This window comes from Eumetopias jubatus, unplaced genomic scaffold (genome assembly GCF_037043125.1).
Source record: "Eumetopias jubatus isolate StellerSeaLion01/CBP00866 unplaced genomic scaffold, mEumJub1_p1.0 scaffold_16, whole genome shotgun sequence".
Classification (NCBI taxonomy): Eukaryota; Metazoa; Chordata; class Mammalia; order Carnivora; family Otariidae; genus Eumetopias; species Eumetopias jubatus.
Window position 1 is genome coordinate 48,067,793 of NW_028274822.1, and position 26,961 is coordinate 48,094,753.

Sequence of the window (26,961 nt, forward strand, 5' to 3'; positions counted from 1 at the left end):
TACTCATACTATGAGCAATGGACTTGTTTCTTCTTCACATTCAACTTTCAAACCCTTTTTGATGTTTTCCAGATTTTTCATAGATTTTTACTCATTTGATGCTTTACCCAGATACTGTTCTTGATTTTGTCAAGTACTATTTGATTATGTGTTCTGTCCCAGAAGGCATTAGAAAGATAAAAGTTCAAAGGTATAAGTAGTAGCTCATTCTTTATTCTGTGATGAATACCCTACCTTCCCCTCCATCTGCTACTTTCTTATCTTTCTACTATATTTGATCTTAACTCCCCAAAGGCTACCTATGTTTGGGGAAAAGTTGTAAAGCCCAGGACAGCAAAAGTAATGCTGTTCCCAATGTACCCTTTTAATATTTCTGCATTGAGAAATAGGAAATCAAAAAATAAAAACAAGGGATACCTGGGTGGCTCAGTTGGTTAAGCATCTGCCTTCGGCTCAGGTCATGATCCCGGGGTCCTGGGATCGAGTCCCACATTGGGCTCCGTGCTCAGTGGGGAGCCTGCTTCTCCCTCTGCCCCTCTCCCCTGCTTGTGCACTCTCTAGCAAATAAATATTTTTTTAAAAAATTAAAAATTAAAAAAAAGGCTTTCAAATGGGTAAACTGAGGTTTCCAAGCATAAAATAAACTTTGAAAACTTAAATCATTCTTTAATTTTTATGTAATCCATACAGAGCTCCAACAGAATAGCTATCCTCAAAATACTAAGTATTGAGGTGAAAATACAATTAGATGAGTTTTCACCCCCAATTTTTTAAAGTTTATTTAAGCAATCTATTTGTTAAAGAACTCACAACCCGGAGATTAAGGGCCACATACTCTACCAACTGAGCCAGCCAGGTGCTCCTCTCCCCTAATTTCTAAAGTGCTGGAAAACTGCTCAGAATCTCAGAAGGTACAGATACCAATCTCTTCTGATGCCCGTAGCCTAAATGAGCAGCAAAAAATATCCTGCCTCTAACATACCTTAAGGACTGCATGTCCTTCATCTTCCTTAGAGGTCTACCATGACCAACATTTCACCATAAGCTGCGTCACTGCATCCTGCTTTCTCTTCAGATATTTTAAAATAACATATACTGAAGGAGAAAAAATTGGCAGGGATGCATGCCACACTATAAACAATGGTTTCTGAAATACAAGGGACTTTTACTTTAGCATTTCTGAATTCCTGTAATATTTAAATTCAAATGAGCATGCATGTCTTTTTTTTTTTTTAGCAGATAAGTTGATTTTTTATAAGGAAATGCGAAGACTTATTTTGTTGATACAAAAATCCTCTACAGGGGCGCCTGGGTGGCTCAGTTGTTAAGCGTCTGCCTTCAGCTCAGGTCATGATCCCAGGGGTCCTGGGATAGAGCCCCGCATCGGGCTCCCTGCTCAGCAGGAAGACTGCTTCTCCCTCTCCCACTTCCCCTGCTTGTGATCCCTCTCTATGTCTCTGTCAAATAAATAATCTTTAAAAAAATAAAATTAAAAATCCTCTACAATCATCCTTATTTCTGTAACTTAAGAGATATTCATGTATCTACTTCCAATAAAGTGAAACAATAAATCCTTATTTCCAAATTGTGGTTTTGTCTCATTCCTATATGAGTCGTTCACTTAGCAAACCAACACTTCACACTTCCTTTTTCCCCTAAGTGAAATATTTACTGATACACAAGAGAAAAACCTATTTGTAATGTGAAGTAGGTCATTTACTGAAATATAAATATGAGAAGTTGAATGGGGGAAAAATTGCTTAAGGTAGCACTACTTAATTTTATACAGAAGGGGTAACTTGGTGCCAGGACATAAGTTAATGTAAAGAACAATAAGAAACCACACAAAGAACCAAATCTAAAACGCTCTCTTCATATTTAATATTTTAAAAAGCATGTTCACAGCACACTCCAAAAATGCCACACAGCAACGGTTTGCTGCTCTTTGTCAAACAGAGTATGTCAGAAAACAAAACTTTTAAATGGTTCATGGTTTTTAAAATTAGTTCTCTGAAATTTCTGTAAAGCCAATAATCACCAGTCATCTAAATCCTTGTTTGAGTAGTAAACATTTCAGAAATGTAATGAGTGATCTATCCAAAATCACATTTCTCTGAAATGCAGTTAAAAGTTATATAGCAGAAACAAAAATAAATATTTTTCTAGGAAGAACATATTTGACATTTTAAAATAATGTTAAAGAAGCTTTCAAGTGTAAATGATGTTTAGACTGTTACTTTCCAGTACCAGACAGGAAGTTTGGGTTATTAGTAGCAGAAAGTCTGGGTCTCTAAAGTCAATCTGACTTCAGTAATAAGAGGAATGATTACATTGTCGTTAATGAACTTCAACCCTAATAAAGCCAATGTACTTTTCCACTACAGTGCTTGCTTTAAGAACTGACATCCAGCCAGTACTAAAAATTATGGAGAGAGGCCAGTAGTTCAAATTACTTTGTTAATTTGGTACCCAGGTTGTTTTATACATACTTTTCATCATGTGATTATTTAATATTTCTAATTAGCTTGCTCTATTTCTCTCAAAATCAATTAAGTATATAGTATGAATGACATGTAAACTGAACTTTGTTTCACCAACTTCATTAAAATATGTCAAACATGGTTAATTATTATACTCCACCCTTCCAGATAATTTACATTTTCATCATAAATGCAAAGCAGCTGCACCAGGAGGTCTATCCTACCACTTCACCTAAATGTAGAAAAACTGAAAGTTAAATTTAAAGACTTTGAATAGTTAAGAAATTCTTACACATTTTTCTCTTTCAGAGATCTGCGATGCCCTGTCTTGGATATGAGTACGGAAAAGAAAAATTCAGTTCATATTCATGATGTACCAATAACCTTCTATTTCTGTCAGTCATTTTAAAACCAAATTTCCATTTATGTCACCTACTAAAGAGAAGAGATTTTCCTTTAGAATCATGGTCACAATCTGGAAAAAAAAAAAAAAAAAACCTAAGAAGGGCTAATTTTAGGCACATAAAATATCTGAGGAAAGATGTAACACAAAACAAGGAGGTGAAAAATGCAAGTATGTTGTAATGAAAGCCTTCCTTGTAAACACACCTGTCCTTTCCTCTCATGTTTGGCAATGTTACCTAAGTTTTAAAAATTCTCATCAAAACATTTTATACCACGAATCCTGTAAAATCAGGTTGATTTCAGCTAGATAACCTATAGCTGTTAAAGAATTATATTATCCTGTTTGTAAGATGAGAGGTAGTAACATTTTATTCTCCCAACGCTGAGCTACAAATTCCACACATCTGGCATATGGATTACAAGGGGGGGAAAAAAGCACAGAAGCACCATTGTACACTCCTTCATGTTTTGGTATTTCAGGCCACCCATAACTTCATTTGCCCTTGGCAGCTGACAATCACCACTGTGTTAACAATGAAAGCAGTGGGGGTTGGTGCTATTCATCATATAGGACTGGCGGACCTCCATCATCTTTCAAAAATGAAGCAGCTTTCCTTCCATTCTTCTGAACATGATCTTCGTTCATTTTCTCCAAAGCTTCTATCTACAAAATTAATACATTGAATTCATTTGTCAAAATCTTACTTCACAAAAACCATACTTTAGATTGAACCAGCATTTTTACTCTTTTAAAACTAGGTCATTCCTAAGGACACTGGCCTTGAATTAGAATTACAGTGTGTGACACACATGACAGTGTCTCACAGACATGCATTACAGGGTGACATATACGTGTATGTTTTTTACTTGACTGTATTATCAAGGTCAATATTTAGTGTCTTTATCAATCTAGGAACTAGGATCGCATGTCTTACTATGTACTCCATAAAGCTTTCAGGAAACAAGAAAAAGGAGATTCTAATATTGTTTCAACAACAGTAGCAACACCTACTTACTGAGCAACTGTACTGTGCTAGAAGTCAGATTTACCATCTTCCTGTGACTTCTCTGCCTTTAGGTTCCACCACAGCCTGGCCAAATTCAAATCATACTGAGGAGTTCTGGAACAGACTCTATACATTCTCTGCTTTGGTATACTGTTGGAATAATTAGCTGCTATTTCCCTTTTTGGTTTTTGTTCAATTTTAAGAGAACTTTTCTGTTGGAAGATTTTTTTTTTTTTAATGGTTCTGTAGATCCATATTATAATGACTAGGCATTTCTAAGGATGACCACGGCCAACTTTCCCTATTCAGTTAAAGGCAGGGACCATGTGTGACGGCTTTCTGTATCACCCAGAGTGTTCACCAGCCCACTCCCTCATTCATAAATAGAGGCAACAGGAGTATACTGGTAGTGGTGTTATTTGTCCATCTTAACCGAACTGTGAATTCCTTGAAGAAGTGTTCTGCTGTAAGTCTATCCTAGGTTTTCTCTGGGAAGGACCAAAAACATCTCAAGGAAAGAAAAATCTCTACTTTTGCTTTTGAGGGGATAAAAGGATAAAATGAGGGGCGCCTGGGTGGCTCAGTTGGTCAAGCATCCAACTCTGGGTTTTGGCTGCGGTCATGATCTCAGAGTCGTGGGATCGAGCCCCACGTCAGGCTCTGCACTGGATGTGGAGTCTGCTAGAGATTCTCCCTCTCCCTCTGCCTCACCCCACCCCTTGCACTTTTCTCTAAAAATAAATAAAAATAAATAAATAAATAACAAAACCTTAAAAGAAGATGAAGAAGAAAATGAGCTCTGGGTTTCAGCTATCTACTCCATCCAGCTCTCTATTAGCAGGGTGAAAAACAGGCACACAGAATTACCTCCGCTAAGAAATCAGCCTCATTATCTGCTGAAATGTTTAAGCCTGAAACAGCATTAAAGAGTTCTCGTTCACCAAGGGCTTCTTTTACTCCTCCTTTCTGGAAAAACTAGTAAAGAAATATAAGTCAGTAGAAGATATTATAGCAAGGTTCTCTTGAAAACAAAAAACAGAGTATGTAAGACACACTATATCTTATAATATATAATATATATGTGTATACGTATAATAGTATATAAGATATACTGTATCTTGTAAGATACACCATATCTCATAAGATACCAGTGAATTCATACCAGTGAATTCCTTCCATAATTTTTTAAACCACAGGTTTTCTCATTTCGAATTTAACTATGCTGCTCAGTTTCTACTTGCTATTTGTCCTCTTGAACACATCCGTGCTGCCTTCTGGATTTGTCACAATGCACCTTCTATAGCTATAAATGAGTGGTATATATAAAATTGGGTGGCACTGCTTTGAATGTGTTGACTCAAAATATTCACTAAATCCCGTGAATTACAATCTTTAAGTAGGTTCAGAAATTATTTCCAATACGAAGTTATTCGATCATTTAGAAAGACCATTCTTACCTGAATCTATTGCTAACAATTAATTTCCTTTAGAAATAGCAAATAAATGTGCCCCAACTCTGTGATTATTGAGTTTTACCGTCCCTAATGTGTTTCCTCTACCTCACAGAAATCAGTGATCAGACACCGTACCGCCAGGAAGACTATTCTCCTTTTAATGGTAAGAACAATGGCAGTAAGCACGTAGGCTTGCTAATACCAGCTTCACTTGAAGCACCGTGCATGTTAAATGTCTACCTGACTGCTTAAATATCTGCAGTCGAAATAAAAACTCACTCCCTTGCAAATTAAATTCAACAGCCCGAATGTGAGTCATGCAATCATATTGTTGAAAATTAAATATGACAAATTGATCTCTGTTATCTTTATCTCAAAAGCAGTTGATAACCTAACCCTTCCTTCAGTTTCTAAGAATATGATCATCTTATTTTTCTTAGGGATGAGAAAAATATTTGAATCTGTTATATCCTATAAAAAAGATGTATTAGCTTACATGCCCACCTGTGAGACATTCCTGCAGTCACGGAACAAGAACTCCAGGCCATGAGGATGGGTTGGTTCTACAGACTGACTGACGTCAATCAACCAGACCTATTTAAAGGCAGAGCATACGTTCAGTATACAATCAGTAATTCACATCAAGTCATTTTGTGTGAACATTAACAAAAAACGTGCTCCTCACCTTCCCGGCATGCCACAGCATGTTATACTCACTGAGGTCAGCATGGACAAGTGTACATTCATTATATAACTGCTGCATCAACTGTGGGAGGCAAGGCAGACATTTAGGACGTGAGCAACAATTCTAATTTACCTATGCAACTAAAATGTCTATGCCAACCAATTACTTTCCAGAAAAAGCAAAACTCGGTTAAAGAACTTATTTCCTCTTTATTTTGTACAGTCTAACACTGAGCTTTGTTTTTTTGTTTTTAGGTAGGGCAGGGGAACACTGAGACAATGGAGGGAATGAGTATGACACTCTTATTTCTTTGTCTGTGTGACAGCAATGAGGTCAGGAGACCAAATGGCAGACCTGGTTCCCCACAGAGAAAGAAAGCAGCCATATTATGGTCACTAGCCAGAAGATCTAAAAGCCACTTCCCTTTGGGCGCCTGGGTGGCTCAGTCGTTAAGCGTCTGCCTTTGGCTCAGGTCATCATCCCAGGGTCCTGGGATCGAGCCCTGCATCGGGCTCCCTGCTCAGCGGGAAGCCTGCTTCTCCCTCTCCCACTCCCCGCTTGTGTTCCTGCTCTCACTGTCTCTGTCAAATAAATAAAAATAAATAAAAATAAAAAATAAAAGCCACTTCCCTTCAAGAAAAGTGGGTGAAAGATTTTTTTCACCTTTTTATATAAAGTAAAAAGTACTTCCTGCCAGACACAGTGGGGAAGAGATAGTCTTACAAATTAAGTGGCATTATATATTCATTATTGATTTCTTATGGCAGAAATCAGCATTAATGTTTTATTTCTCAGCCTTAATAGAATCAAGTAGGAAAAGCCTATCACTACTTCATCTCTTTCCCAGTTACCCCACCGCCCAATGAAGCCAGAAAAATGAACTTGATTTTCCTCTGTTTTTTGGAAGCAGAGAAAGTTGGATTATCTCCCTAGCTCTGTCTTAAAAAATTATTTGGATAACACTTTCATATTCACATAAGCTGCTGCAGGACGTGAACGCTTTATGCAGAGACCACATAAAAAGCACAGAGGCTTCTCTGCTATTCAATCAAAACAACTATAGAGGCAGGGCGCCTGGCCGGCTCACTTGGTAGAACATGTGACCCTTGATCTTGGGTTCATGAGTTCAAGCCCCATGTTGGGGGTACAGTTTACTTAAAAACAAAACAAAAACAAAACTGGAGAAGAATGACAGTTTTAGTAACATTTTCTTAAGCTGGAAGGATCTCAGATGGAATTCAGTTGCTGTTCCAAAGCATAAACGGCTTCAAGATTCCTGACGTGCTCTAAGACCTGTGCACATATGAGAGACCACTCCCTCCCATCACTCTTATAACGAGACTACATCTGCTCCCCGCCAACTTCCCAACGACAGGCATTTTCTTAGCTGTTAAGAGCTAGGACATTCAAGAAGGCATACAAACTAATGCGGCATGACATCTGTCTGCCAAATGTAGAAATGTCAACTTTTATTTAATAGATTGTTTTGTGAATAAGAGCTTTATGCTTCCATGTCACTAATGCTAACCAAGGAGGCTTCATGAGCTCCTTAGCTCTATGATTTTTCTTCAGTGACTCAAGACAGCAGCATATTGATTTAAAGACAATTCTTCAATGTTAATATTCCGTCACAAACTTCAGTTTGTCCTTGTTACATGAACTTAAAATAGTATTATTTTAGGAAATTTTTTAAGGTTTAGACAAAATATTTTAAAAGTTGGTATGTGAACGCTTTATAAAAAGCACAACTTACATGAAGAGTTTGGTAGTAGGCTTCTTTCATTTCTTCACTACTGAGCTTTACTTCTTTTAATTTAGGGGCTGGAACTTGATCATGGCCAATAAAAGACATAACTAAAACGTGTTTCTTGAGTAGTACAACTGTTGGACAAGGAATTCCAGCTCTCTGCATTCTACACAGAAAGAAATAATTAAGAATGTAAAAATCAGAAGAAGAGAATATTTCACTTATTCAACAAATATCTAACAAGGGCCTGCAATGAGCTGGCACTATGTTCTGCCCAGGGGTTGGGGGAGGCAGAGACGGTAAAACCTAGCCTCTGCCCTTACAGAGCCATAGGCTGCTGGCAGGCACAGATAGATGAGGAGACAAGCATGGTGTCGTGTGGCACACGGTGTGGGTAGGAGCTACGGGAGCACGCAGCATCAAGGAAGCCTTAGTATAAGAAGTGGGTGAACAGGAATTAGTCAAATTAAGACAGTGTGGGGGAAATGCTGGTCTAGGGCTGGAAGCAGCTTGTGGAAATGCAGAGGCATTCAACAGTGTCCATTTGGGGAAAGTGTGTCAATCAACATAGCTGGATCTTGAGTCGGAAGAAGGGCAATGTGGGTTGAAGTTACAGAGACAGGTGGGCTCCACATCAGAGAAGGCCTTTGAACTTTACACTAAAGACTACAGAAACAGTTGGAGAATTTTAAGAATGGCAGGGATGAGATCTCAAAAGTATAAAAAAGAGATTGAAGAGCAGCAAGACCTTTTAGAAAATTATTCTATTTACAAGTCTTACTATTTAGAAGAATTTTGCAACTAATAAATATGGATAATTACATTTGAAAGCAAATATCTTCAGAACAAATAAAGGTTAAGCATTTAATAGATTAAGATATGGAAGTTTTATTGAGAAAGATTATTACTACATTACTTGGTTGATAAATTCCTTGATAAATTCTGCTTAGAGAATTGAGAACCAAGTCTAATAAAGCAAATTACAATTTGGTCAGACTGCCTCCAACAAATTAACATTAGACGTAATAACAAAAAAACCCCATTATTTATAATAAGCCTAACTGAAAGCTGAACATTGACAGCATGTAGACATATACAAAATGTCTTAGGCAGAAAATGACTTTGCTTCCCTCAAACTTTACTGAGGAAAGAAAAAAGAAAATGACTTACTCATCCCAAAAGTATGAATTCAGGTTATAGCCAGGAAATATTTTCTTACAGAAAGCCTCAATGAACACTAGAATTTCGAGGCCTTCCACAAATTCCACAAATGAATTCAAAAGAAAGCATGGATTTTTTTGCCTGGCTAGTAGGCCTAATAAAAAAAAGTAATTACCCTAGGTAACTTCTAGCACAATGGTTTTCTTTACCTTGTGAGATTGTGCATTTCTTTTTCTGCCCACATGCGGATGATCTTACGTGGATTTAGTTTACTGAAGCGATCTTTAAACCTGAAATCATCTTTAATATATTTGTCACGATTCTTAAACTCATTAAGGGTTGTTTTAAATACCTTGATGGCACATTCTGTAGGTATAATTTTACTATCTTCCTTTTCATCCTCCATGCTAAGTGGAAGGAAAAAAATTAAGTCAGTGTAAGTTGCCAGCTCATAAGTAAAACAATTTCAAAATCAAAATTCTATGATACAAAAGTAGATCTATCTTCTCTAAGAATGTCAAGCTTTGGTGGTTTTTTTAAGCTTTTAAGTTTTGGGTCTTAATAAAACCTTAGGACTTGGTTTTTTATTTTTTATTCATTTATTTAATTTTTAGGATTTGGTTTTTTAAATAAAACACTTTCAAATAAATTGTCAACCAGTTTTCAACAATCCATAATATAATCTTCACTTAATGACTATCAAATCAAACTTGAGGAACAATGAAGACATACAGGCTACAATCAACCTGGGATGGTTTATGGGCAAAATTCAATAAAAGCAACACAATAGAAGAGCTTTTTAAAATGTCTCTTTTACTTCTAACAGATAAAAAGGTGAGTAAAGGGGTCCCTGCCCTATGGATATGCAAGGAGGGGCAGGAGAGAATAAAAGTACATGAATAGAACAGGTCCCTTTGGATTAGGAAGGCCGGACAAGGCTTCATGATATAGGTGGCAACTGAACCAGAACCATGGGTAGGCTATGAACAAGTATAGGCTCAGTATTAACAAAAGTAGAGTTGGAAACTACAGGACACATCTGAGGAATAGGAAACACTATAGTTGAGACTTGGCTAGAAACGGGAAATGAAAGAAATCAGAGCTGAGGGTCAGGATGGAGGCAGATGTGTAAAGAGAAGCCTGGATGTAGGAATCATCAAGGGTTTGACAGACTTCACGAAGATCAAGTCAATGATACTATCAGGATAGAGGTGTGGAGCCTACTTAGGATGCTAATGTAATGTTCCCTCAATAGTGAGCCACTGAAAGGCCTGAAACATGGTGGTGGCAGTGTGAACAAGTATTTACCTTTAAATATGTGAAGGGATGTTAGTGTGGAAAAGAAGGGAACTCTATTTCCACAAGATAGAATAGGACTCAAACCCCCAGCCCTTTCCTTCTGTACCATATTTTCCCAGCTAAGTCCTTTTCTGCCAGTTCATCTCAGGTTACCTGAGTATTCCAACCTATTCTCTTTCTGTCTTCTCTACCTGGGAAATTTCATTTAGTTCCAAGGCTTTATTTATTTACTTCTTTTAAAGAATTTATTTGAGAGAGAGAGCAAGAAAGAGCACGAGAAGGTGGGGAGAGGGAGAAGCAGGCTCCCTGTTGAGCAAGGAGCCCAAAGTGGGGCTTGATCCCAGGACTCAGGGATCATGACCTGAGCTGAAGGCAGACATTCAACCAATTGAGCCACCCAGGTGTCCCATAGTCCCATGGCTTTAAATATCTATATACCGGGGCACCTGGGTGGCTCAGTCGGTTAAATGTCTGCCTTCGGCTCAGGTCATGATCCCAGGATTCTGGGATCAAACCCTGCATTAGGCTCCCTGCTCAAGTGGGGAGCCTGCTTCTCCGTCTCCCTCTGCTACTCCCCCCACCCCCAACTCGTGCTCTCTCTCAAATAAATAGAATCTTAAAAAAAAAAATCATCTATATACAGATAACACCTACATTTCTACCCTCAGTTTCAATTCTCCAGAACTTCAGGCCCATTTACCTGATCCCTACTTGACATCACTTGGATGTCCAGCAGGCATCTCAAACTTAACATGCCCAAAACAAAATTCTTATTAATTGCACCCTAAACCTGCCTTTCTTCACACTCTCATCTCAGTAAATGGCACCACCCAGCTGCTCTAGCCAAGAATGTATCCTCTTACACCCATCCAATCCAACAGCACACACTGTTGACTCTTACTTTCAAAGCGCATCTCTATGGTCTCTTCTATTCTTCATTTTCACTACACCCCCTTGGTCCAAGCCACTGTTCTCTCTTATTTAAACTACTACAATAACTTTTTAACTGACCTTACTGCTTCTTCTCTTACCCCTCCTATAATTCATTTTTCACACAGCAGTCTTAGTAATCTTTCAAAACAAAAATCAAATCACAGCTTTGGTTCCCACTACAGTTAAAGAGCAGGCTCCTTACCCTGGCTAACAGAGTCCTACCTGATCTAAGCTCTGCTTACTTCTCCAGCTCCTCTCTCCCCTTCACAACTGTTCTCCCAGTGTACTGGCTTTCTTATAGGCTCTCAGGGATACCAAGTTTGTGCCTGTCTTAAAGCATTAACACTAGCTGTTCTCTAGTCTGGAATGTTCTTCCACTTGATCTTTACACAGTACCCTGTACTGTGTCATTCAAATCTTAGTTTAAATGTCACTTTCTCAGAGAACTTTTCCTGACCTACTAATAAAAAGTAGTGAACCAGTTGCTATGACATCACCATATTTTAACTACCATAACACATATCTGATGTTTTTTGCTTATTTATTACTGTCTTGAAAGGGGGTTGGGGTGGGGAGGAAGTACATTCTATGAGCTCAGGGATAAAGCACAAGTTACTATTCCAATAATGGTTGATTACTTGGCCAACCTGAAAGTGATAGAAACCAGACAGCTTTATGGTGGGCAGAGTCCCAAGATGGCCCCTAAGATCCCATCCCTGGTGTACACACTCTGTACAGTTCCCTCCCCTCAAGTGCAGGGGGAGCAGACACTCTCTCGATTAGCTGACACTGTACGGCAAAGGTGATGGTACAGTCATTCCCAGGACTATACTCCATTGTCTCAGTCTTAGCAGACTGGAGGGAGAGATTCTCCTGCCAGCTTTGAAGAAGTGATCTGTTGTGTGAAAGGGCAGCATGACAAGCACCTGCAGGGCCCTCTAGAAGTTGAGAGCAGCGCTCCCAACAGCCAACAAAAAAGTAGAGACAGTCCTACAGTGGCAGTGAACTGAACGACAGGGAAGAGGACCCCAAGCTCCATAAGTAATGCAACCAAGCCGACACCCAGATGACAGCCGTATGACCCTGAGCAGAGAGCCAAGCTAAACCATGCCCACTACAACTTCCGATCAACAGAAACTATGAAATAATAAGTGAGTGTTATTTTAAGCTAAGTCTGTGGTAATTTGTTACATATCATAGAAAACTAGCAAACTTTTAAAAGCATTTACTTTTAGAAAGCTTGTAGAAAACCTAATGCTCTCTAGTTTTGCTAAATTACAAATGCCCAAGTACAGAATACCAATTCCACCAGAGAGAAAGACAGATCATTCATTATATCAAAGTATCATTAAGCATAATGGGAAACAAAGGATAAACAAAGCAGTTGACAAGACAAAGGAATACAAATGGCCAATAAAGCACTTGGAAAAAATGTACAACCTTAATCACAAATACACACCAAATATCAAAATGGTACTTTTCATCTTTTACACTGACAAAAATATTAAGTTTGATAATACTAATAAGCATTAATAAGGATGAGGGAAACAGATTCATACTGCTGCATAAATTAGTTAACCTTCTCACAGGGCAATCTGTCAATATCTACTAACATTTATAGAGTGTACTACCAACTGTAGATCTGACTAGCTCCTCAGGAAATTGCATTTGCCCTATTAAAATTAAAAGATAAACACAAATTAAAGATTTTTGACCTTTGGTGTGACATGTAAGAATTTTTTAAAATTTTTAATAAATAAAAGCAAGATATGCTGCTTGCTACAAAAGCCAGCTGGTACTCTCCATTCATTGAGGCCTTCCACTATTCAACAAAAAGGAAAAAGAGTGTATACAGTCTGTGCCCAGTAATTTCAAAGCTAGAATTCAGTTTAAGGATATATTTGCAAAAGCACACCAAAGCAGATGTACAAGGATATTCCTATAGATGTACAAGGATATTCCTATCTGTGTACTCTATTATGTAATTATCTTTTATCAACTATAACAGTCATTGCTATAATGTTCTCCTCCTGGCTATGCCATAAGCCCATTAACATAATGGAATGTGCTACTCTAAAAATGGGATGTTATAAGCTTGGAAAGATCTATTAACTGAAAAACTAAGATCCTGAACAGAGAGTATAATCTCTTTTGTATAAACAAATTTAGGGGTATGTGCATAAAAATTTCTGGGAGACTAAACTAAAAACTGTTAACAGTGGTTATCTTTGAAGAAAAGATCTGTGAGATGAGAGTTGATAAGATGATGGCTACTTTCCATTTTAATCCTTTCTATAGAGTTTTAATTTCTACCATGAGTAATCTCTCATTTTAATTTGTGCCACTAAGTTATATCTGCCTGGTCTTAGGGAACCCTTAAAGGAAATTTAGGAAGAGGGCAACAAAGCTTAAAGTAAGGAAAAAATAAATATTTATTAAGATTTCCTTATACCAGTCATTATCAAATATGATCTCATTTATCACCACAAAATCCTATGAGGTAATAAGGGTCAGTTTTTAAAAAATGTTTAGTAAATTGCTCCAGATCACATAGCTTAAAAAATGTTGAGCTATTTTATCCTAACATTCATTTTTATCCTTTTCATTTTGAAACTTAACAGTATAATTCGATATATGATTACACATGTATGTCTCATACAGAAAGGGAGACTAGTGGGACGCCTGGGTGGCTCAGTAGTTAAGTGTCTGCCTTCGGCATGATCCCAGGGTCCTGGGATTGAGCCCCGCATTGGGATCCCTGCTCCACAGGAGGCCTGCTTCTCCCTCTCCCACTCCCCCTGCTTGTGTTCCCTCTCTCACTGTGTCTCTGTTAAATAAATAAATAAAATCTTTAAAAAAAAAAAAGAAAGAAAGAAAAGAAAGGGACACTAGTTCAATAGTTAAGAAAACCAAAGGCATAAAAAAAAGAAAAAGAAAACCAAAGGCAAGGACTTAACCAATAATTGTTTGAATCCCCTAAGTACACAGTAAATACCTTCTGAACCTAAAAAGAGCTAGAATAATTCTGGAATCTATTTTAACATTTTTGTCTGTAAACATCATTGAGGCAAAGGAATCTCTGAGGTAGTAAGCCTTGCTGGTTGACCTCAGTAGTAAGTGACCAGATGATTTCACATTCCTGGCTTAAGCACGTTCTCTAAACAGGCTCCACTTTAAAAAAATGTCTCCCTTGGGGCGCTTGGGTGGCTCAGTTGTTAAGCATCTGCCTTCGGCTCAGGTCATGGTCCCAGGGTCCTGGGATCGGGCTCCCTTTTCCATGGGAAGCCTGCTTCTCCCTCTCCCACTCCCTCTGCTTGTGTTCCCTCTCTCACTGTGTCTCTGTCAAATAAATAAAATCTTAAAAAAAATAAAAATAAAAATAAAATGTCTCCCTTCCTCATGCCATTCTTTACTCATCTAAGCCCTTGTAACAAAAGTGAAGCAGGTAAGATCTAAATAGCCTAAGATCTTTACAAGATGTTTCCTTAAACGATGCAAGCACTATTTAGTTGGTATTTCTTAAAGGATCAAGAGTTATAAGGGCAAGAATCAGTAACTGATCTAAGCATACCCCCCTCAACCTGGGGCTAAAGGACCCCATAGTGTAAAGACCCTGGGTTTTGAGACAAACCCAACTGCAAATTTTGCTCTGTCACTTACAGCAGCCTGTATGATACAGTATTACAATAATGTAGAAAATAATATATGCATAGAAAAAAGACTGAAGGAGTCTACACAAATTGATTACTGGTTATCTCTAGATGGTGGGATTAGGATGATTATTTTTCTTTGTATGTCCTTATATTGTCTAGTCTTTCTAGACACTTTTTAAACACTTCTTAAATTACTCTGCTTGCCAGATAGCACTAATTTTGCGTAAATCTATTTATATAGGGAGAAGGGGTTAAGATTTTATTGACACAATGGTACTGCATTTTGCTCATTTACCTCCCGCCATATGCATGAAAGACAACAGATTCCTTTCCTGTACTAATACAGCCAGTGATTGTCTCCAGCATTCCAGAGTTGACCATTTTATACATAAGTAAACGTGTCTTAGGATCAACTGCTTTTTCCTGAAAAAGATAAAGCACTATAAATGGAAATGACTGATAATAACAAAACAGTTTTTGAGCCATTTCTAGTATCTAGTATATTCAAAATATATGCTTCTTTTTACCTTTATGATTTAATTTACCTAGATGTACATATAACAGGCTCTTAAAAAAGAGTGCTGTCAAAATACATTTCATTTCCATAACTAACTCCAATGCCTATGAAAGTGAATAGCTAAAAGAACTTAAAAATCAGACTCTTGCTTAGTCAAAATCTTATTTTATCTTCAAAGTTTAAATAGCTCTGTTAGTGTAGTTACTATTAGTTTTTTTCTAAAGTTTTAAAAATTACTTTATTCTCAAGATATTAGATTCTATCTTCACTAACGTAAGACATTAGAAAATTATGAATGTCAGTGTAACAAGAAACGATTTTTTAAAATCTCAAAACATTCATATTCTAATTATGACCACTAAAATGTCAGTTTTGACATGAAGTTTTGTTTTGTTTCTTCCCCAAATATGACATTTTCTAATATGAACTTTCTATCAAAGAAAAAAATGTAAGAACACTAACTGCAGTAGAATGCTCCTTTTTCTCATGGAGGCGGGCACTTCGACGTTCTTCTGAGTAGGCATGTTGTTTTAAAGCATTGAAAACATGGTTTGATAGTTTTAAATCCATTCCAATTCCATCTCCTACCTGAAACTCAGGTGCAAACTGCCAAAAAGAAGAAAAAAATTAACATCTAAGTACTTTAAAATGGGGATGGTAATGACAAAAAAACAAGATCAGTCTTTACTTGGAACAGGTTTCTTACTCAGTCGATGATTAGGCTATAAAAGCAGAACCCATAGGTATTAGAGAGAAAAAAAAATAACTCACTAAAAACCCAACAGAAAGGAGAGCAAGGCTATTTAAGGAAAGCACAGACAATACTGAATCACATCTAAAAACTAAGGTATTTCAGCATATGCTCTGCACCGTGCTTTTACATTAGACAAAGGACACACTGAATTTTTAAGGCTACCCCAAATCTTACCAAAGAAATACAATCTTATAACTAATGATTTTCAAGGAGTGGGTTAATATAGCAAGGTATGCCCACACCATGACAATTATGTTCTAGAGCTGACTGGCCAATATGGTAGCCACTAGCCACATGTAGGTATTTAAAGTTAAATAAATTAAAATTAAATTAAAAATTCAACTCCTTGGTTGCATCACTCAAATTTCAAGTGCTCAATTGCCAAATACGGTTACTATTAGTTAATACGGATATAGAACATTTCTATTATCACACAAAGCTCTATTGGAGAGGGTTGTTCTAGAGTCAGATCTGGACTATTTCTAGAATTTAATAATAAGTTTACGGGGCGCCTGGCTGGCTCAGTCAGTGGAGCATGTGACTCTTGATTGCAGGGGTCATGAGTTCGAGCCCCACACTGGGTGCAGAGATTACTTTAAAAAATAAAGCATTGGGACGCCTGGGTGGCTCAGTCAGTTAAGAGACTGCCTTCAGCTCAGGTCATGATCCCAGAGTCCTGGGATCGAGTCCTGAATCGGGCTCCTTGTTCAGTGGGGAGCCTGCTTCTCCCTCTGCCTTCTAATCCCCCTGCTTGTGCTCTCTCTCTCTCTGACAAATAAATAAAATCTAAAATAAATAAATAAAGCATTAAAAAAATTATAAATAAGTTTACTTAAGTATTTGTGTTCTAAAGTCTAAATGTTGGGCGCCTGGGTGGCTCAGTTGGTTAAGCGACTGCCTTCGGCTCAGGTCATGATCCTGGAGTCCCGGGATCGAGTCCCACATCAGGCTCCCTGCTCAGCAGGGAGTCTGCTTCTCCCTCTGACCCTCTTCCCTCTCGTGCTATCTCTCATTCTCTCTCTCTCAAATAAATAAATAAAATCTTTAAAAAAAAAAATAAAAAAAAATAAAGTCTAAATGTTTTCTATTAACCACAAGATTCATAAAGGAGGAAAAATGTTAATTTTTCTTTTTTAATTTTTTTTAAATTACATTTTATTTCTGATTTTGCAGGGGTAGTTGAGGCACAAGATTAAACAATTCAACAAATTAGGGGTGCCTGGGTGGCTCAGTCGTTGGGCGTCTGCCTTTGGCTCAGGTCATGATCCCAGGCTCCTGTGATCGAGCCCCGCATCAGGCTCCCTGCTCCACAGGGAGCCTGCTTCTCCCTCTCCCACTCCCCCTGCTTGTGTTCCCTCTCGTGCTGTGTCTCTCTCTGTCAAATAAATAAATAAAATCTTTAAAAAAATTCAACAAATATAAAAGGGAGTTTCTCTCTCCCATTCCTATCCCCCACTGGTCTCTGTTTCTTGGGTAGGGGTGCTATTGGAAAATAATATGCTGAAAAATAAATATGCTACTTTTATAAGAACTATTTCTTAATTTTAGAATCCATGCAAATAAAACCAGTTTTCTTAATATTGTTGTAGAATTTTATTCTGAGGTTCAGTCTCATTAGTGGCTCAGTTTCATGATATTGCTATATTATCATCTACAACATCTTTAGATCCGTCCTTATGAGGTATATTTTTAGAAATTTAAGATACTATATTTTTTAATTAGTTGATTAATTTAAAAAAATTTTTTATAGAAGTAGAGTTGAAGAGATATCGTATTTAGAATCCCATGTTTTTAACTTATACCAATAAAACTCTTGATTCAGAGATAATACTTCCTGTAACTTACATTTTCCATTCTGGCTGTATTCTTTCTCCCACATACTACTTCATCATGTTTGGTGGTGATGTCTTTTCCTTTTCCAATAAAACCCTTTTTGGGAGTAGGAACTGGTTTTGCTAAAGGCGATTAAGACAAGTCAAGTTTATGTAAAAGTAGCAAAGACTGAATTGTTGCAGTCAATATTGTCTGAAAAGATATTTGAATCTAACAGTAACTTACCAAATGAGATTCAAAGATAAATATAAAATACAAGGATCCATTGAAAAACTTAAGTCTTCCTCTGTCCCTGTCCTACCCCAACCCCCAGAAAATAAAAGTACTGATACCTGGTATGTAGGGATCATCACAAGTGTCTTGCCAGTCAACCTCATCCTCAGAGCTATCACTGTCTTCATAAGGATGCACTTTTCGGTAATTTTCAAAGGAAATGGAAACTTAAAAGGCAAAAATAGGTGAAGATTTACTTAGGAGCATGTTACAAGCACTTTCTGCCACCCAGTGGAGGTGTCATAATAAGGTCACAGTACCTTTGCTATCTCCATTGAATTTTTTTTCTTCACGCCTAAGCTGTGCATCATATTCTCTGTCAAATTCCATCTGTAGCATCTGAGCGAGCATTAGGTCGCTGGAAGTGTCAATGTTTTCTCCAGTAATAAATGGTCCTTCAGTGACACTATTCAAAATAAGGCAACATAAACTAATGTGCTTGCATAAACAGATGCTACCTATCATGAGAGAAGAGTGCCTTTTCACTGTTACAAACTGTACTGAAGAAGCGATGGGAAAAACTTGATCACATCATTTACCTCCTGTCCAGCTGCCCTCTGACCAATGTCAGGCACTTGTGAGAGCACCAACTAGGATTAAGAGAGCTGCAAGAGAAAGCTAAAGGGGCTATAATAAAATCTAAACCGAGACTCAAACCTCATTTGTTCTGTGTTCTGGAGAAAGAACATGGATGAAAAGATAAAATCTAAGCCATTTCATCAAAACTGTATCCTCCTTCACCATTTGCTAATTTGGAGATCATGTGGCTCAACTGCTGTAATAACTAAAACCCAGAGAAACAGAGTGGTTTGCCCAAGATAGTACTGACAACTAATCATAGAATCAGGATCAAAACTCAAATATCAGTGAACTCCCAGTATGGTACTCTTTCTACTGCATTGCTTTTCAAAATGTGTTTCTTAATCACTGGCCAGGACAATCACTAATGAAATCCTAAAACTTTAATAAAAAGCTCCTAGACAACATAGATTCTTTATGAATTTTACTTACGTGACTTCAGGAAAAGCGGCAGCTTCTTCTTCTAACTGCAATTCTTTAGCCAGCTGTTCACTCATTACGTCAGCCAAGGAACAAGATACTGTATTTTGAGGGGTAGCCCATGGACACTATTTAAAGAAAAGAGAGGGGTTAATTCATAATCATGAAATTAAAGTACCTTCCAAACTTGAAAATAGGGTTATCTTTTGAGAATTAAAAAAATCAACCCAAAATAAATAATTACCTACTTAGAGAAATCATCTAAAAAGTAAAAATAATGGGGCGCCTGGGTAGCTCAGTCAGTTAAGCATCTGACTCTGGATTTTGGCTCGAATTATGACCTCAGTGTCGTGGGACTGAGCCCCACATCAGGCTCTACGCTGAGCAAGGGAGTCTGCTTGAGATTTCTCTCCCTGTCCCTCTGCCCATCCCCCCCCCGCCCCAGTTCACAGGGGTGCTCTCGTGCTCTTTCTCTCTCAAATAAATAAATCTCTAAAAAAGTAAAAATATCTCCCAGCTCAAATCTAATCAAAGATAAATGTAAACTAGATCTGTCAAAAGCACTTTCTAACCTGTTTGGTAGGTATGTCCTTTTAGTTGAGGAGGAACATCAGGCTCATGCATATATAGCATCACCCCACTACCTGATGAGTTCACGCAACTACCCTGTTCTGATTCCATGCTCACAAAATAATCTGCTTTTAATCTGGCTTCCCATGTAGACTGTCTCCCTCTCTTTTTTTTTTTTTTTTCAAATATTTTATTTTTAAGTAATCTCTATACCCAAGATGGCACTGGAACTCACAACCCTGAGACCAAGAGTTGCATGCTCTACCAACTGAGCCAGCCAAATGCCCCCGAAGACTCTCTTTTAGGACAGACTACACCAACTAGCACAATTCAAAACCCACTAAGAAGTTAGACCTCATTCTAATTCAAGGAGTAAATCTTCTACATGTGTAAAGTGTATGTCAGCCCCTCTCAAGACATCTGGGATATGTTAAAACGAAAATAACAATGACAAACAATAAAAACTACATTTCTGAACTTTAGAAACTGAGAAACAGTCTTGAAACAATGCCACTACAACAAAGCAATATTCTGTGAGACTCTTCTTGGACAATCAGCCAGTTAGCCTTCCTCAATGACATCACTATCTCAGCCCTTTTGAAATACAAACCGTAAGCTTATTTCACAATTCCTAATTTTTGAGGGGGCAAGCTTTACTTAGCAGCAGAAAATGATTACATTTGATACTCTAGTGATTAAGACCACTAATATTGAATAATATGTCTAAATCTCTCTTGAACTGACCCAGCTTTCTCCATCTCCCTTCTGAGATTCTACTCCAAGGTTATCACCCTCCCATCACCAGGCTACTCTAAGAGAGTCCTAATTCCAGTCCTGCTTGTTTCCATTTTTCACACCATAGCACAACGCCTTTTCTAAAACGCAGATTTGATTAGTTCGGTTTCCTTACTTACAGCTCTTGACTGTTTTAAGGTTTCCCACTGCCTTTAGGATAAAGTCCAAACTCATTCCTTAACTACTGCTGAGTGTCTAATTTAGAATTTAGAATATAGCATATGATGATATCTGTTTTAGCCAAAAACTTTTAAGTCAAGTTTAGGTCCTCTAGCTGGCCTACCACCCTTGCTCAGGTTCCATAGCATTGAGGCTCAGGAATTTACTTGGTTCAGGTTGTTAGGATGAAGCTCTTAAAGGTGATAAATGATAACTGTATTTATGCCTAAGTGAATTAGAATCAAGTTTTATCTAGTCTCATCCTGAGATTAATGAGATGCACCCAGCACATACCTATACTAGCCTACTGCACAATTATTCCAGCCTCACATAAACCCAGATGTGGAGAAAATAAGGAAGGTTTTCTCAAGGTCTGGTGTGACTTTCATTCACTCATATCTTCAAGTGCAATTGAGTAGTCTCCTGGTGAGGCTTTTGAGGTCTAGAATCCTGAAGTTCTCTGTAATCTGGAGAATATAGCTATCTCTTGGCCAATGACTCCTGCTGACTTCCTTCTGAATCCTCTAGGTAGAATACATGATGCTGCCCCCTCACCTAGAAATGTCTGGTCTGATCAGTTTCAAAGTCCAGGCTCCAAAAGGCAAATGGCTGTATTCTCTAACTCAGATCTGTCAACCACACTTTGCAATGACAATAGAATAACAGACAACACTAGAATATTCACTATATTTGAATCACTTGCCTAATATACATAATTTGCGTAATTATTTGAGACCTACAACCACTGCGTAGTTACCGTTATCATCCCCACTTTATAGACTTACAAACTGAAACACAGAAAGGTTTTTTAACTCAAGATAACACTGTAGATTTGAACCAAGGCAGTAAGTAGAACTTAAGGGGCTGCCCCAGCATTTTGCTATACTGCTTCCCTAACCACCTTGTCCTGGAACGTGAGAAGCAAACCTCTGTACCGCCTGCACTATGAAATCCAAATTCCTCAACAATGAATGCCTTTCACAATTTGACCTACTTTATCTTTCCAGTCTCAGCCCTTACGTACCCTCTGCTCTAATAATAACAATTATATGCTAATATAATTAGCCCCCCCCATGCCTTCACACATGCTCTTCTCTCAGTGGATTTTCTTCCTCCTCTATTTCCTCCAATTAAGTAAGCATCACCAACTCCGTAAGGCTCTCTCAATTTCATCAGATGAAATCAGATCCTTGTCTCTGTGCTCCCATACCACTGTGCAAATACATTTAAGTGCAGGACCAGTGACTGTATTAGAGTTAATCTATCAGCCACAATACAACATGAGCCCCTTGAAGGGCAGGGTCTTCTTATTCTCAGAGCCCAGCATAAAGCTTCAGACGTAAAGAGGCACTGAAGTATTCACTGAATAACATGTGCCAAAAAGAAACACTGGAAATATTTCAAGGAACTGCCAGGCTGTCCCCAAGTTGCAGAGGTCTGATGCCTTTCTACACCCCTACTATTCGAACATCCCTTTCTCCATCTTGAAGTTGACCCCTTTGGCCAGCCACTCTGGTGCTTCTAGTTGTTTGCCAGCAGTCAATTAATTTTACTAAGATGTTAAATAAAGTATTAGCTGACAATTTCTCAGAAGAGGCAAAATTGACAAGCAGGGACTATTATTTTGAGGCAGAGACTGACCTAAATCCAAGATAGACTGAACCAGAAAGGGAAACACATACAGACCACCAGAGAGCACCAAGATATCCGAATCACCTGCTCCTACTGATATTGCTCCTTGGAGCCTTGTACTCCAGAGCTGTACTTCCCCTCCTTATACCTCTGCTAACCAGCTCAGCTGGGCAGACTCACACTGGGGCAACTTGCACGGGTAAAGGTAAATAAGGTAACAAAGGCTGCCAACTTCCACACTCTTAAATACAAATTCCTCAAACCAGCAGTCAAAAACCCTCCATAAAAATTCTTGGGCTGTATGAGAGACAGCTGCCAGACAGGGGGCAATGTGCCATGGGCACAAGGGGTTCAGAAAATTTATTGGGACCTCCTCCTATGAATGGGCACCGAGGATGTATATAGAGGAATCATCTGTCATCACCTTGTATCTCCTCAATAAATCGAAAACACTTTGTGAATAGAGAAACTTTATTAAATGTTAAAAATAATAATAAATTTAAGGAGATAGAGAAAAAAAGCCCTCTATAATCTTGCTCTGCCTTCACTATCCAATGTCATTTCCCACTATTCCCTTCATCAGCATAAACTCCCCACAGCATCAAGATCTGATGGGAAACCCCAAACAATCCTTCCCAGTTAGTTATTCTGCTTTAAATGACATCTATTAAGCCCATAACCAGCTCCCTGATTGTTTCGTTCCTGTTTGCTTAAGACCTCTGAGACCTGACCTGTTTTCCTCTCCTCTGGAAAACCCACCACTGAACTCTGGTCCTTGGAGTTCTTTACTACTACCACGTTCTTCAACACCAGGGTGGCTGCAGGTTAGAGGGAAATTATCTCTCTTTCCTTACATCTCCTAGAGATGCACACCTAGCTACTCATCCTGCAGACAACTGTGGGGAAGAATCAAGTAAATAAAAAACAGTAAATATGAAGGAGGCACATAACAACAAAAATTCAGTCCTCAACTTGAAGCAACTCAAGAGAATCATAGCCCACAGGAAGGTCTCTTTTCTGTCCATGCAACTGAAAGATGTAATTTGGGTAGAATATTTAAGTGGGTAATTTTACTTCTCAAGACAAGGGCCTCTGGAAAACATCACTTGGGGTCTTTACAACACTAATCTTTTTTTTTTTTTTTAACTTTTAATGTTAGAGTAGTTTTAGAATTATAGAAAAATTGCAAAGATAGCAGAGTTCCCAAATATCCCATACTCAGTTTCCCCTATGTTGGTATTGTACATTTGCCATTAATTAATGAACCAATATTGTATATTATTATTAACTAAAGTCCATACTTTATTCAGATTTCCTTAGTTTTTCTGTAACGTCCTTTCCCTACTTCTGGATCGTATCTATCCAGCATACCATATAACATTTAGTCATCATGCCACTTTAGGACCCTTTTGGCTGTGAGTTTCTCAGACTTTGTTTTTGATGACCCTGACAGTTCTGAGTACCATGAATTCATTTTTTACAGTTCTCTTTCCAACAGAACTACTCCAACATTTCCTCACTTCTGCCTACAGTTTGCCAATCCTCCATTCTTGGAGTATCTACTAAAATTCTTTGTCCATAATAGCAGTTTGGCATTTTATAACTGGCACCCCATGACCCTGGGGGAGGGGTCCCCAAAACCCTTTCAGGGTGTCTGTGAGATCAAAATTATTTTGTACTAAGACATTCTCTGTCTTTTCCAGTCTTATTCTCTCAAGAGTGCACAGTGGAGTTTTCCAGTCTACAACAGATCTGGTAACAGTACTCTGATGGCTTGTGAAGTATGTCCTTGAATATTCTCGCATTTCCCAAAAATATCTAAGGTAGTAAGTTTAGGATATAAATGTGCATTTTTAGAGATGAGTTCAGTTTGTTCTCAGTACATCTACTATGCTTTTATTAGCCATCTTTGATTATATCAGCTATAATCTACGCATCTATGAGGATGGATTTTCTTCATATATTTCAAATAAAACGTCCCACAACAGACTAAAAAAGGTCTTCTATTAAATCAGACATTAGAGGTGACTGGGTGGCTCAGTCGGTTAAGCGTTTGCCTTTGGCTCAGGTCATGATCCTGGGCTCCTGGGATGGAGCCCTGAGCCTGCTTCTCCCTCCCTCTCTGTCCCTCCCCCAGCTCATGCTCACTATCGCTCTCTCTCTCTAGTCTTTCTCAAAAAAATAAATTCTTTAAAAAAAAATCAGACATTAAAGAGATTTGCAAAAATACAAAACAATACTATACCACTAATTTTTTTTGTTTTGGAAAATGGAGGGTTACATATAGAAATGTTATTTATATTAACACATAATGACTTTTAAATCACTTAATAAAAATTTTTCAATATCTGTTTTAATTTCCGATATGACAAGTATCAACAGATGTAACCAATATAAACAATTTGGGGTCCTCAATGATTTTTTTAGAGTATAAATTAGTCCTGACCAAAAAGTTTTGAGAATCGCTGGTCTTTGACATTCTTTACATTTTTCAAGACCTTCCTCAAATCTCCACCTCATCCACAAAGCCTTTGATAATCACTTAGGTCTTCCAAGAGGTTAGAGGAGGAAAGGATTAAGAGATACTTGTAGCATCTAACTGGGCTGTGAAAATGCTGTCTTCCTAGTAGAATATCAATAAATCCCAGTATTATTTTTTTGTTGAATGATGAAAATGAAATTTTATATTTCTGATGATGCATACTTAAATGAAAATATGACTGATAACAAATATTTTATTACTGAATTAGCTTTGTAAGTGAAATTTGTTCTGACATTAGGTATCCTGACCAACGTTTGTCTCATTTGACAGTTTTATCAGCCTTTGGGTGCTTAACTGAAGGAATTTAACATGTAAAGCATATATTTATTAGTATCTAGCTACTGATTTTGTCTTTTTATGTCTACTGATCTTGGCCTTGTAAACAAGGCTTAATAGATGAAATAACACAAAATAACATGTAGATGTAACCACATTTGCCAAAGGATTATCTTAAATTCTCCCTACAGTTGTATGAGAACGTTCATAAAATTAACTTTAATTAAACTTTCATAAATTCTTTTTAATAGCCAATTATTTCTCTTTTCTCTGTTAAGGCCTAACCTAGAGATTTAATAAAACGAGGGACCCTTTAAACGGAACCGATATTCCGTGACAGCATGTGAAAAACAATTAGGAAGCTATAAAAGTTGGATTCTTTCCAACCTTAATTTGAGGAACACAACATCCCAACTGAAGCACTCTTGCTTTCAAGCAAACCCTCAATACAGCGGCAGAGGAGTCTTTTCATCCTTCTGATGAAAGTATCATGCAAAGGAGCAGTCTGAAAACCAGAAACCAAACGTGAAATAAACGTAACAGTTGGTCATTACAGGAAAATGCTTAAACGTTAAAGCCCAAGCAGATGAGAATTCATAACCGTTTTTTACAGTATATAGTGTACACCCGAGTATTAGCCTGGGGGAGGGAGGTGAGCCTGGACTTACCTTTTACTCCTTAAAAAAACAAGAAACGGTCTCAGTCGGATAATCGCATTTGTCAAGTTAAGGAAACAGCTGCCAAAATGACCTTTCCGTCGGGTTTTTTATGTGTTATTCGGCTGACTCACTTGGCCCGTGAAAAACAAGACCGTGCTTGATATTCCTCAAACGTCAGAGTCTCTAAGCCAGCCCTGCCCAAATATCTGCTACGGACGTTCAGAAATCAAGGCGCAGAACTAGCGAGAGAGCCCAGACCGCCGAGAGTCCACTGGCAGCCGCGGCCGCCCTCCCCACCTCTCCCATCCCACCCCGGCAGCCCCGCCACCCGTCCCCACCTTCCGAGGTCGCCAGAGTCCCGCTCAGAACTTCCCGAGTCGCCTGCGGAAACGCCTCGGCGCCTGCCACATTCTCCGCGCCTCCCGGGAGGGCCAGCCCGGGTGACCAAGGCAGGTGCGTCAGCTCCGACCGCCACTCACCTTGCTGGGTCCCCAGGGTGCTGCGGGCCCGGGCTTAGGCGCCGCCACTCCGACCAGATCCATGTTGGAAGAGAAGCCAGTGACGAGAACAAGGCAGAAAGGTGACAGGACCGGGAAGCAGCCTCCGCGCAGGAGACAGGCGGCGGGGCTGGAGCGACGGGCTGCTGGTGCCGGAGCTGAGGTGACAGATGGCGGCGCGGCCGCGTCCGGAACTACATCTCTTCTCTTCCGCCCGCTCCGCTGGGACCGTCGCTTCTGATAGGCCGCCCGCGGGGGGCTCCGGGTTTTGCCTCCTTTCCCCGCCCCCGGCGGCCCGCACTTCCGGCCGCTGCCCCGAGCCCGGGCTGCCCTTGCTGCTGGCTCTGACTTGTGGTCGTGGTCGCCCGGTGCGGGACGGAGCCGGCGTCGGGTGTGGCTTCCTCTGGCCAGGCTGTACCCTGTTGCCGCACCGCCTACCCCTTCCTTCCCCACCTGGGGGCCCGAGACACCATCTGGATCTAGTTAAGCTGAATTAAGCTGCGTGTTACTCAGTTCATGATAACAAACAAACGAGGCTGCTTCTGTTCATTATTTTCTGGGTTAATTCTTTTTTTTTTTTTTAAAGATTTTATTTATTTATTTGAGAGAGAGAGAGAATGAGAGATAGAGA

The 26,961-nt window shown here is 38.8% G+C and overlaps 1 protein-coding gene across 4 annotated transcripts; it reads right to left on the bottom strand.

Annotated features, from left to right (window-relative positions):
• Positions 1 to 1,859: 1,859 nt before the first annotated feature.
• Positions 1,860 to 26,557, bottom strand: RIOK3 (RIO kinase 3). Of its 4 annotated transcripts, none has more exons than XM_028098307.2 (14): positions 26,313 to 26,557; positions 25,562 to 25,679; positions 19,213 to 19,328; positions 18,462 to 18,607; positions 18,261 to 18,368; positions 17,941 to 18,050; positions 15,804 to 15,947; positions 15,120 to 15,247; positions 9,149 to 9,346; positions 7,785 to 7,944; positions 6,032 to 6,112; positions 5,851 to 5,940; positions 4,760 to 4,867; positions 1,860 to 3,549 (listed from the first exon to the last, which is right to left on the bottom strand). In XM_028098307.2, exons 3-14 carry the CDS (start codon positions 19,275 to 19,277, stop codon positions 3,442 to 3,444), a joined length of 1,446 nt encoding a protein of 481 aa, XP_027954108.1. In that variant the 5' UTR covers positions 19,278 to 19,328; positions 25,562 to 25,679; positions 26,313 to 26,557; the 3' UTR covers positions 1,860 to 3,441. The 4 variants fall into 4 exon arrangements, with proteins under 4 accessions (XP_027954108.1, XP_027954109.1, XP_027954107.1 ...); XM_028098308.2 differs by lacking the exon at positions 26,313 to 26,557 and adding an exon at positions 25,843 to 26,021; XM_028098306.2 differs by lacking the exon at positions 25,562 to 25,679.
• Between the last annotated feature and the right edge of the window lie 404 nt (positions 26,558 to 26,961).